This window comes from Lissotriton vulgaris, chromosome 8, assembly GCF_964263255.1.
Source record: "Lissotriton vulgaris chromosome 8, aLisVul1.2, whole genome shotgun sequence".
NCBI lineage: Eukaryota > Metazoa > Chordata > Amphibia > Caudata > Salamandridae > Lissotriton > Lissotriton vulgaris.
The window spans coordinates 849,076,884-849,089,133 of NC_141696.1; the positions used below are offsets into that span (position 1 = coordinate 849,076,884).

General features: G+C 42.1%; 1 protein-coding gene across 1 annotated transcript in view; it reads right to left on the reverse strand.

Moving 5' to 3' along the window:
* The window catches only part of LOC147698094 (acetylserotonin O-methyltransferase-like), a 761,662-nt gene that overhangs the window by 248,200 nt on the left and 501,212 nt on the right, over positions 1–12,250 (reverse strand). The window contains exon 5 of the mRNA XM_086934769.1: positions 6,780–6,898. Coding sequence (XP_086790895.1) covers positions 6,780–6,898 — 119 coding nt within the window. The remainder of the gene's footprint in view (positions 1–6,779; positions 6,899–12,250) is intronic.

Consider the following 12,250-nt stretch of genomic DNA (forward strand, 5'->3'; position numbering starts at 1 on the left):
GAACTTTTATATTTTTTTCTCATTGAACTTAGTTCTTTCTTTGCAAAAAAGCACATACACACTAGCACAGCTAGAGGAACAATATTAACTTGGTGTCAGATTTATGCTGCCCCACCTTTTTTATTAGTCACATATATATTGTTGGAATGCAATTGGACCAGTGTGCATTGAAGAAGCCTCCACAATTTCTTCATGGCATTGGGGAAAATGCCGGCCCCCCTCGCATGCCTATTCCCTAATGCATATTCCTTTTTGTATCACTTAGCGCAAGAAATCCTGCACCATAAAATTATTTATTACCTACAAGACTGCCTCCCAATGCCAAATTCCAATGTATTGCCTGCATGAAAGATGATTGAATACCTACCTGAACTATGCATGCATGAATTGGATGAGGTAACTTCAACTATTGCAATAGGGAGAGACTGATTGCGTCAGTGATGATTTAAGTTGACTGATTATTCATGTGGTGGCAGACACTGAGGGAGTTTGAGTTTGAGTTTAAAATTATTTACAAAGCGCACGTACACCTGGCGGCTTCATGGCGCTGTAAGGTGCTGAGCCCAAGAGGGCAGAAAGCAAAGGAGAGTGGGGAGAAGCGGTTTATGGGGAAAAAGCTTGAGAAAAGAGAACATTTTTTAAGGCCTTACGGAAGAGTTGGTATTGAGGGCAAGATCTGAGGTGGGCCGGGAGAGAGTTCCAAAAAGCGGAGGCGGAAAATTTCGTGCCACCCCACTTTTTGCGTTTAAAGCGAGGAACTGTGAGCAGTTGTTGGGCAGATGAGCGGAGCTCCCTGACAGGGACGTAGGGTTTAATTTCAGAAAAGATAAAAGCAGGGGCTACGCCGGCCCGGGCCTGAAAGGTGATGCAGCCTAGCTTGAACTGGGCTCGTTCGTGGATAGGGAGCCAGTAAAGGGACTTGAGAAGGGGAGTGACGTGATGGGATTTGGGCAAGTTGAAGACCGCGCGAGCCGCCTGCTTTCGGACCAGCTGGAATCGTCGCATGCTGTAGGCGGGCATGCCACAGTAAAGGGCATTGCCATAGTCCAGGCGAGAGGTTACCATTGCCAGGACTATGAGCTCAAGGGCAGAGAAAGAAAAAAGCGGGAAACTTTGCGAATGGTACGAAGTGAAAGAAAAAAAGAGGACACCCCAGAGCTAACTTGGGAGTGAAGAGTGAGTTGATCATTTAGTTTGAAACCGAGGGTTTTAACAGATAAAGAGGGTGGGGGAGGAGGACCCAGGAAGGGGGGCCAGAAGAGAGGGGTCCAGGGACTGCAGCAACCACCTGTCAGAACCAGCTCCGTTTTGTGGGGGTTTATCTTCAGGTGGTTGTAGTTCATCCAGTCCTGGATAAAAAGCATCACCGATTGGAAGTTAGACATGGACTCGGGGGATGTGGATAAAGAGAAAATGAGCTGGAGGTCATCCGCATAATTGTAGACGGAGACCTCCATCTGTTGAAGGGCAAAAATGAGAGGGGCAATGTACAAATTAAATAACAGCGGGGAGAGGGAGGAGCCCTGGGGGACTCCGCAATGATCTGCACGGAAGTCCGCCGAATAGTCACCCAGGCGTACCGCCTGGGTGCGGTCCCTCAGGTAGGAGGACAGCCAGACCAAGGCCGAACCCCCAATCCCCGCCGCCCTGACACGGCACAGTAAGATGGAATGGTCAACCGTGTCGAAGGCGGCGGAGAGATCGAGGAGGACCAGGGCCTGGGAGGGAGGGAGGGTGTGTGTTGAACAGTAATATGGGAAATTTCTTGAGATGATTATTGATTTGTATTGCTTGGGGCTTGAGTGATGGACGCTCCTTTTTTGTCCCTGTAGGTAATGATCAGCCCTTTCACACCTCACCAGATTCAATAGAAGGGTGTTCTCTTTTTTTCTGGTTCTTCAGAGACCAGAACATTCACTTTGGTTAACAAACAAAAACCTATGCAAGATACTGAAATTCTGTTTCTCTATTTGATCTTCAACAGCAGTGCAGTCAGCGTCTATCGTGCTCGGGTTACGTGATTTATGATGATGATGACTGGTCTGGGACAGCGTGACTGAGAGTCAGGGCTGGAGGAGTATCACGGAAGAGGTCAGGGTGGGTGCTGCAGGACTATGTCATTAATAGCTAGAAGCAAGAAGATATCGAGTATTGACTTAAGTTCAATGGTAAACAAAAAGTCTGAAGTTCGTACTCAGCTGTGTGTAATGGAGAGAGGTATGTTTGTTAAATGCTGCTCTGTGATTATGTGTGGGTGTTGGACTTGTGGCAAACGTGATACTCTGAGCACTTCTTTTGTTTTTTTGTGCTGCCTCTAAGTCTTCTTGATCATTTTTCAAGAAGCTTACCTTCCTTCTGTACTTCTCCTTGACTTTAAAATACAGTTTCTCTTTTACAATCCACAGGCCTTCCTATAGACTCCTACATGAACGAAAGACGAAATCTAGCTGAGCTCAACGACACTCCTGCTTTCCTTCCGGACCAGTGCATAGAGGCCCTTCCCCAGGAGAATGCAGATGCACTACCCAAATGTGTAACACAGTATCCTTTGTCTTTTAATAATCAATGGGCACATGCATCAAAATCAGAAAAATTGATTTTTTATTTGCGAAAAATAAGAAACTGCAAATAAAAAATCGCTAATCGCATAGGCATGAATTGAATCGATAAAAAATTGCGATTGGCGAAAATTCGCTAAAAAAGGGACCAAGGACACAATTGCGACTCGCCAAACCAGGACACCGCAAATTAGACTTCACTAATAGCGATTTCGTTATTAGCGAAATCGCTAATAGCGAAGTCGCAAAAAGCGGGTCGCACTGGAAGCAGGCTGATGACATCACAACCAGGTAGTAATTCAGTCCAAGCTTCATTCTGTGCCCTGAGGAGCTCAGAGGAGGAGGCAGAGTACTGAAGATGAGATGAGAAACCTCACACTCCATATCCAGCTACTGTTCCCAGACCCAGGATGGACAAAACCGATACAGGGAAAGGTGCTACACCCAGGAAGAGGAAGCTGAAGTTCTCAGAGAGGGAACTTGAACACCTGATTGAGGGGGTCAGCAGTAGCCATGTTAAACTTTTTGGGTAATTGTCCCTGAAGGTGCCAGAGGCTGTAAAGCGAAGAATATGGCTGCGCATAAAGGAAAAAGTGAATTCTGTGGGAGTCACTTACCGCAGCATTGAAGAATTGAAGAAAAGGTGGTTCGACCTGAGGAAACGTGCCAAGGAGCGCATAGCCGAAAGGGTGAAGGAAGCAGCTGGCACAGGAGGGGGACCATCAAATTACTCGCAAATACAGTCATGGAGGAACTTGTTGAGGGGACAATCGAGCCTGAGGCAGTCATCGGAGAGACACAATTCACCCAGGCAAATCACAGTGTTCAGGTAAAACCCCATGCCACGTTTCCCCTCATATACAAAATGCATCATGGGAGTTGTAGTCATGTCAGACAAGTGGGCATTCAAATGCAACAATGATTAATTAAACATACCCGGCTGAAGGCACTGGGTCAGACTGATTTGCATATGGCCATGTCAGAACGGGGGTGGTGTGGAGTGCAAAAAAACTATGGATTTAGGCCCAGATCTCTGTACTGGGGTGAATGTATGACAGTGTTCTGCATTCTGTCCATCAACTGTGGTTTTGGCATTTGTCAACCCGAGTGGGATGGGTATGCTCAGACGTGAGTCCCATGCTCTCCACACCACTGGATTCAAGCAAGCCGGGCTGAAAACGGCTGGAATGCCAGAAACTGGTCCTCGGAAGCTTGTTTCCGGTCCAGTGAAGGCATGGCTTGGCAGTTCGGGCTGGACTGTTCCCATGAGGCACAGGGTCAGACTGATTTGCATATGGCCATGTCTGAACTCGGGAGGTGTGGAGTGCAAAAAACGATGGATTTAGGCCCAGATCTCTGTACTGGGGTGAATGTATGACATTGTTCTGCATTCTGTCCATCAACTGTGGTTTTTGAATTTGTCACCCTGAGTGGGATAGGTATGCTCAGACGTGAGTCCCATGCTCTGCACACCACTGGATTCAAGCAAGCCGGGCTGAAGACAGCTGGAATGCCAGAAAATGGTCCTCGGAAGCTTGTTTCCGGTCCAGTGAAGGCATAGCTTGGCAGTTCGGGCTGGATTGTTCCCATGAGGCACAGGGTCAGACTGATTTGCATATGGCCATGTATGAACTGGGGTGGTGTGGAGTGCAAATAAATGATGGATTTAGACCCAGATAAGTTGTACTGGGGTGAATGTATGTCATTGTTCTGCAACCTGTCCATCAACAGTGGTTTTTACATGGATCCATTTTAGAGCTGCTCCGCCTATTCCTATTTTGCTCAGTGTATTTATGAGCACAGTGTGTGATATCGTATCAAAAGCAGCGCTCAAATCTAACCAAATGAGCGCCACCATTTCCCCTCTATCTAAATTCTGACGAATTACTTTGGTAACACCTAGTAGTGTGGTTTCCGTCGAGAAACCCGCACTGAAGCCTGACTGTGAGGGGTGAAGTAGTTGATGTGTTGCTACATATTGCGTCATGTGTATATAAATGCGATTTTCCAAGATTTTTGATAGAATCGGAAGCAGTGATTTGGGACAATAGTTTTTGGAGTCGGCTGGGTCTGCATTTGGCTTTTTTAATAGTGAGTGAATCATGGTGGGTTTCCAAGAGGGAGGAATTATTGCCTCTTTGATTGATGCATTTAAAAGATGGGTTAGAATTGACATCACTGAGTGATTTAATTATTTAAGGATGTTGACTGATAGGGGGTCCTTCGGTGATCCAGATTTGATTGATTTTAGTAGTGTTTCTACATTTTCCGTTGTTAGGAGGGGCCAATCCATTAGAGCAAGGTTCGCATAGTTTTGACTGTGTTCTTGCGCTGAGGGGGAATGAGATTTCTCTGGCATCAATGCTTTTAGGCTCACTGAGCTATCATTTACAGGTCTTGTGAAACAATTTCTTGGTTAATTCCTTCAACTTTATTTATAAAAAAGGCAGCTAGTTCTTCGCATTTAGCTTGGGACAGTATTGGTGGTTTGACTATGGTATCTGAGCCCGCCAACTCTTTAACTGTGTTAAACAGTGTTTTTGCACAGTTTGACGCCTCTGAGATGGTTAGATTCACGAAGGTGGCGCCTTCTTGTTTACATTCTTTGTGATGTTTACTCAAAGCTGTTTGTTAGACTTGTTTAGTTGATTGGTCGTATTTTCTCCTCCACTTTCTTTCAAGGATTTTACAGCTGGTTTTTAAGCTCTTTAAAGAATCATTATACCATGGCACCGGTGGATGATGGGTGGTTCTTTTATATTTTGTGGTGGGGAGGCAGGTGTCAATGGCTTCTGAGAGCCAGTTTTGTACTGCCGCGGCGAGGGGATCAGCCTTTTGCTCTATATGCACATCATTTATGTCATTGCCCTTTATTTCTTGTACAAACTTTTCAGAATACTCAATAGATTTAGCAATCTCAATAGCAGCATTGAGCTGTCCATAGTCTTTCCTGAATGTTCTTATTGGTTAGTTCTCATCAAAATGTGATCCATTGGTACCTGTTCATATATAATATGTTCAAAATTGCAAGTAACCACTTGAGATCTCAGCACAGACACATACTCCTCTATGGGCTCATCAGAATGTTGTTTCCTAGAATAAAAAATGAATCTCCCTATTACCATATTAGTTTTTCTAGTTTTGCAACTGTTTAGTTGCATATTGGGGAACATTAGTGTTACTAGGATTGACCAATGCTAGCACATTCCTAAACTCTTTCAAACCAATCCCTTCTAGACAATGCTTTAAAAGTGCTAATTTCCTGTTTGGTTCACACTCCGTCTTAAGAACCTCCACATATGCTAAAAACAAGTCTCTCAGTCCATAGGTGGTTCACCCAGTGTTGAGAGAATGAAGGGAGGAGGCACTATTCCAGACATAATCCAGTTCGTCAATTTTTCTCCAATGTTTGTGAAATATGGAACCCAATATCCATTCAAACAAATCTGGTGCCCAATAGACACCACAAGTTACCAGAACCAATCACAGCTGCTGTTAACGTTCCAATAGTATTGCACCCAGCAATCATTTCTTAGCATAAATTTGTTCGCACTTGTCACCAGTGTAGGAATAATTGGAAGACAATTTGGGAAAGGAAAACTCCAAAAAAATAAGAAGACGTACCATCATGTACATAAACTTTATTTGTCAGATGACATGCAGAATAACCAACTGATTACGCTAACCACTTGCCCGCGGTATATAAGTCCTCTACTCACCTCAAGTGCATACTTGCCTACTGTGAGTTAATAACAGCCCGTTCACAATAGGAAAAGCATTATCTGAATTTGGCATGAGTATTACAAAGGTGTGTCACGTTCTTTTCTATTCTATTACGACAGCGTAGTATGAAATGGAAAAAGGTACACAAGCATAACATGGGTAGCATGTCACGCTCATGCACGAAACAGGAAATACTATGTATATCTCATTTTTATAATAAAATAATAGCACATCAAAAGCCTGTTTACATTATGACCTGCACAACAAATAATACAAGGGCTTTTTTAAAGATTCAAGGAGTATCAGCATGTACGACGTGGGGCCAGCATGTGGGTAGTGTTCTGAATTTGCAGATACAAATTTTGTTTGATCTATGCATCAAGGTTTTAAGAATAATTTAACTAGAAATCTGAGCTATCTGCAAAACATTTACCTATCTGTAGATGATCTGAAGCAAATCTACCTATATTCCTAGGTTCCTCATCACATGTTACTTACCGCCTAAATCACAGACTTTGGAGAAAGACGATAGATCGAATGCTGTTATCACATCTCTCCCACTTATAACCCAAAAGGAATTCATGCAATGCATGAACTTTAGCAATTCATCATCTGACCTGAAAATGACAAAAATATGGATTTAAAACAATTATTTAATGTGAAAAATATTACGTGTTCCCAAATCAAAATGGGAATATGCCAGATTTGTAATAATCTGAAAAGCACAATTATTATTGTATCTAACTTGCATATCAGCAAAAGAAACAATGATTCAGAAAAGCAAGTTTTAGATCAGTGGTTCCTAACCTATGGTCCAGGGACCCCTGGGGATCTGCAAACCCTACTCAGGGGGGCAGAGACTGCTTAGAAAATTAAATATTATTAACAGAAAAGGTGTATATAAATAAAGAAGCAAAATCTAACATTGCACATTTTAAAACATTGTTTTTGCATGAAAGAATTTGTGATTGGCAGCAAAAAATTAATTCTGTATACTCAGATTGACTCATCGGAGCAGTGCAAGTGCATGAAGCATAATTTAGTATAGATGATTAGTTTCCTCAGTTGGATTTAGAAAAGCTCCATTGTTTCCAATGAAACTTTTAGATTTTTTTTATACTTGTTTGTGAATTTAAATAAAACATTAAATATTTGTGCATGAATGTGATAATGTTTGTATCAAAAGTTCCCAGCTTCCAGTAATAACTGAATTAAGTCCCAGCGTTCCAGTAAGGATTAAGTGGGGATCCACAGAAGTCAAAAGGTTAAGAATCACTGTTTTAGATCTTTCCCATGTTCAGTGAGCCTTTTCAGTGTTCTCTTGTGGATCTTTCAGCTCTGGGTGTTGTATGAGGTCATAATGAAAGTAATTCAGAACAATAGGTAGAAGGTTGTGTTTTAGAATTGCAGTGGACTTGAACCAAAGTCATACTGTTCTTCCCTACAATTTGTTGAGAACTTTCATGAAACTAAAGCAGCTTTAATCTATGGGATATCTGTAGACTACAAGGAGACAATGGGAAGCTGCAAAGTGAGTGCCAAAAAGTGTCTATAAGAGGGAAATCAAGAGAGGGCCAACTCTCCACCCAAATGTGGTACACAGCAAAAGAGACCCAATCAACAGCTGGCTAGCTACCAAGAAAGGGAAAACTTCCTTTGTTGTGATGTGGCACACCAGCTTTTTGTCATACTGTAACATTGGCTCCAAGCTACAAAGCATGTTTCAGAAGGCCATATTAGTGTAGAGAGGAAACACATCACAGGAGTGGCAAAGTGGATTCCATATACTCATAGCAACTCGGCATTGGTGCTCAGTCACAGTAGGAGGTCAAAAGCTACAAGTGATATTTTCCGGGTCAAGACGCCTCTTAATACATGATGTACAAAGCAGAGAGTTGCATAATCAGTGAAAAGGGTCTGCCATTGACTAACCATATTGTCTCCAATAAATGAATGTTAGAAAAGGACCATTGATTAAGGAGAAAATGAGACCCAGGGAAGATGTGTCCACTGAGAAAGGTGAATGGAATGTAATAAAAATGTGTCACATGATGTATTTCCAAGTTCACATTCAGTAGTCATTCCCGGCACATGTAAAAAAAAGTGGACATTTATAACCAAAGTTACGAAAAATTATTAATATGTGTCATTGTCAACAATCTTACCTCATATAAATCAGGACCAAAAGTTGGCGGTTTCTGGCAGAACGACCTGTGTTAAGTGTAAGACTTTAAACTGATCCAGGTTGATATCTTCTCCCTGGCAAGTCATATGAGTGTTTTAGATTAAGTAGGATTGTGTGTCTGTTCCAGGATTGAATGTGAATTTATCCCCTCTGCAGCAGCCGTCATTTCATATATAGAGAAATTCGGTACATTACAAAATGAGCAAAATTTTTGTAGCTTGATGATTTTGTACATGTATCCTTTCAGTAGGTACCTGTTCTTTGCCCATTTAAATTTGTCATTAGGTTTCAGACATAGAGCCTGAAATATGTGATTTCCCTCTAATCTAATATCAGGACATGAATGTGGTCCTCAGATTTCATGCTCCTAAAAGTCAGATATCGTTCAGGTACTAGATCCATTGTACTCCTGCTACAACACACTAGAAGTTGTAAGAAGGGATGTCAGGCTTATCACTCCACTATTGTGGGGTGATATTTAGGCCTGGGTGGTAAATTTTGTTCCGTTCGCGGAATTTGGGGAATTTGAGTAATTTCGCGTTCCGCGGAGAACGCAAAATTACCCAAAATTCTGCATTCCGCAGCTTCACAAAATGTTTTGCTTGTTCGCGTTCTCAAATGTGTGTTCGCAAGATATTTTCCCTGAGCACACAAACAGCTATTGCAAACAGTAAAAAAGCACAGCGAACAAGCATTTCCGCGTGTTTGTGGAATTTCTGCATGTTTGCGGGGATTTTTTACCGTTTCACAGAGATTTGCGTAACGCGAACACGCAAATTTCCCTATTGTTGTGAAGAATGCCTCACAAACTAAGAGGTGTGTGAAACAAGTTTATTCCCTGCAATTAATTATTGCAAATAAGGAGCCTACATCTAGCCTTCCTGCTGCGCGGGCTGCTCAGAGAGAGATCTGAAACAACAAACACCAGGGGTGGCACAGGCCTTTGAATTATAATTAAAAGATAACACTCAAAATAAGGATAATGCCAACAAGCAAGGATCTCACTCTAACATAAGCACATAACAATGAAAGAAATACACACATGGGAAAGGCATATCATAATAACATTTGCTTAATATATAAGACTGGGACAACACCTTCCCCCTTTTGAGAAAGAAAGTTGAGATTACCAGGGAAAATCAACAAAACATAACAAGAAATCAAACACCGAACTCTATGTATAAACATGCTAACTTTACGCAAAAACTCTGCCTGAGTCATCGACTGCCCCTTGACCCAAAGTGTGCTGCCTCTCATAAACAAATTGCATGTCTCTATCAGGCACCTCTTCAACCATTACAGCTTCAGAACACTGAGCTGTGTCACTGGGCACAATACTATCCTCTTCAAGTCCACAACATGGGACTACTTTAAGTTTTTTCAACTAAGAGCTTTCATTGGGGGGTAATCACGGACTCAAACAGCTTGAATTTTACTCGTTTTTCTGGTTTAATTTTTATCACATCACTTCTGATCCACCACCCCTTCTTATGTAATAGAACAGGTCCTTTTGAGACATTCTCAATGCACACAAGTCTAGAGAATTACATTTCTCCTTTTTTTACTCTTGTGAGACTCTTTACCAAAACCCTGTCAGCCACGTTTAATGTTACCTCATTGACCTGCAGCTTCTTATAAAAATTCTCTTTAATATGACTGTGCTTGGAATGACTCTGGAAGCCACAAATGACAAACTATATGTCCTTCTGTTGCTTGCCTTTCTTACCAAATCAGGTTAGACTGAGGATCTAGGAGATCCTTTGCACAACAGCAAAAATGGGCAAAACCTGTTGGTATTTTGCAAAGGGGCCAAGTAGGGCATGACATTTTCCCTCAGGCATGATTGCACTTCATAACCCATGGTTAAAGCTGTTTGTACGCCCGCCTTCAGAAATGTATTAATGCGCTGAACTAGGCCATTTGAGAGAGGTGAGAAAAGGGACACTTTGAGATTTGCAATGTGAAAGTCATTGATGATATCCTTCATGGGAGGTGAAGTTAGTTGAGTACCATTGTCTGTGACAAATATCCTTGGGTGCTACTTCTATTCCTAAAATGTTCCTTAAAAATTTGAAGATGGAATCAGGGTTGAGAACTGAAGGAAAGTCAAAATATACTTATTTAGAATCATAATTCACCAACACCATCATACATCTTTTAATATTTGTTAATAGCTCCAACAGTCCAGCGAGATCAGGAGCTACTTTTTGCCAAGCTTCCTCCAGTAGCAGTACCATATGAATAGGGGATTCATGCAATTTCCAATGTGTGTTGGACACCAAGCAACTTGTACAATCATTTATGAATTTGTCAACCTTAGATTCAATAGCAGCATATCAGTAATTTATTTTGAGAGTTTTGCTGCTTCTACTGATACCTAATTTATCTTTATGAGCTTCCTTAATAAGAACATTCCTGAGAGACAATGGATGCACACAAACATTAACCTGTATCAACTCACCTTCCTCAATGGAAATGTCCCCAGGACTTGAATGTATGGTCTTAATAAAGCCTCCACATTTCTCCCTTTGGGACAACCATCTTTCATGTACTTAACAATGGATTGCAGAATGGAATCTGATTTGGAAGCCTCTAACTACGCCTTTGTGCCTGTACCTCCCAAAATAGTGCCAACAAGGGCAAAGACAAAATCATCCTTTTGATCATTGTCTATACACTCTACACTATCTACACATATATACTATATTACTGTCTTTGCCTGTGGTTGATACAGTTTAAAATTGTGGTTTTAACCTGCCTGTGATTGCACATTTTATTACCTGTTTTTGTATTTAAACTTGTGGTTTTTCATGTCCATGATTGCTTCTATTTAACGTGTTGAATTGTGGCATTTGTAGTCCAAACTCCGTAGTTTTTCCCTCTCATTTCCGGTGACTATCAGTTTTTCACTCCATTCTCCTTTGCTCTGTGCTAAGACCTGTATGTTAAGCAGTGCACCCCCAGCCACATTTTGTGTTAACAAGACAGTTAAACCAGTCCCCCCTTCCCCCCACCCCGAGCAACAGGGATATTCTACATCAGAGTGTGCTCGGAGATAGCAGTAATCTTCTGTGAGCTGTTTAAACTGTATTTAATAGGGACTGTGCACTTCGTTTTTTGGCTAGGAGAGGGAGTACAGTTTTAAATAAGCAGTATTGGTAGAGGACAAGTTTGTTGGGGCCTTACCTGCAGAAGTCCAAAGTGTGGATTGAGCCTGCCTGTCACCTAGGAGATCTCTGAATAGAGGAGCAGCTTCCAACTTCCTGGCCAGCAAACCTTGTCTGAGGTCACTGGGACCTTATATAGTCTGCTAGTGGTTGGTACATGTGTATACTGATTGGTGTTGGTATCAGGCGTTTCTATTGGATTAGGGTAAGTGTTCTAATTGGTTGGGTATTTGAGGGTGCTGATTGGTTTCTTGGTCTGTGACTCAATCAATGTAGGGTTGGGACTGGGTCTAGGATTAGAATTTTGTTGGAAGTAGGGACTAGGGCTTCCTGTGCTATTGGCTGTTTGGACTTTGATTGAGGCCACTGGTAGGGCTAGGGCCACTATTGGACATAGAGATCAGTTTTTTTAAATGATTAGTTGTTTGGACTAGGGATAAGATTGTCTGTAGGGTCCTGGTCACCTACTGGCTCCAGATTTTAGGGCTAGTGTTGTGATTGCATAGGGTTAGGGCTAGGGTTCACATTGGCTGAAGGGGTCAATTGATTACTAGGGCTATAAAAGGCCAAGGCTTAGGGCGTCTCAGCCCGGACGTCGAGTATAAGGGCAATTGCCT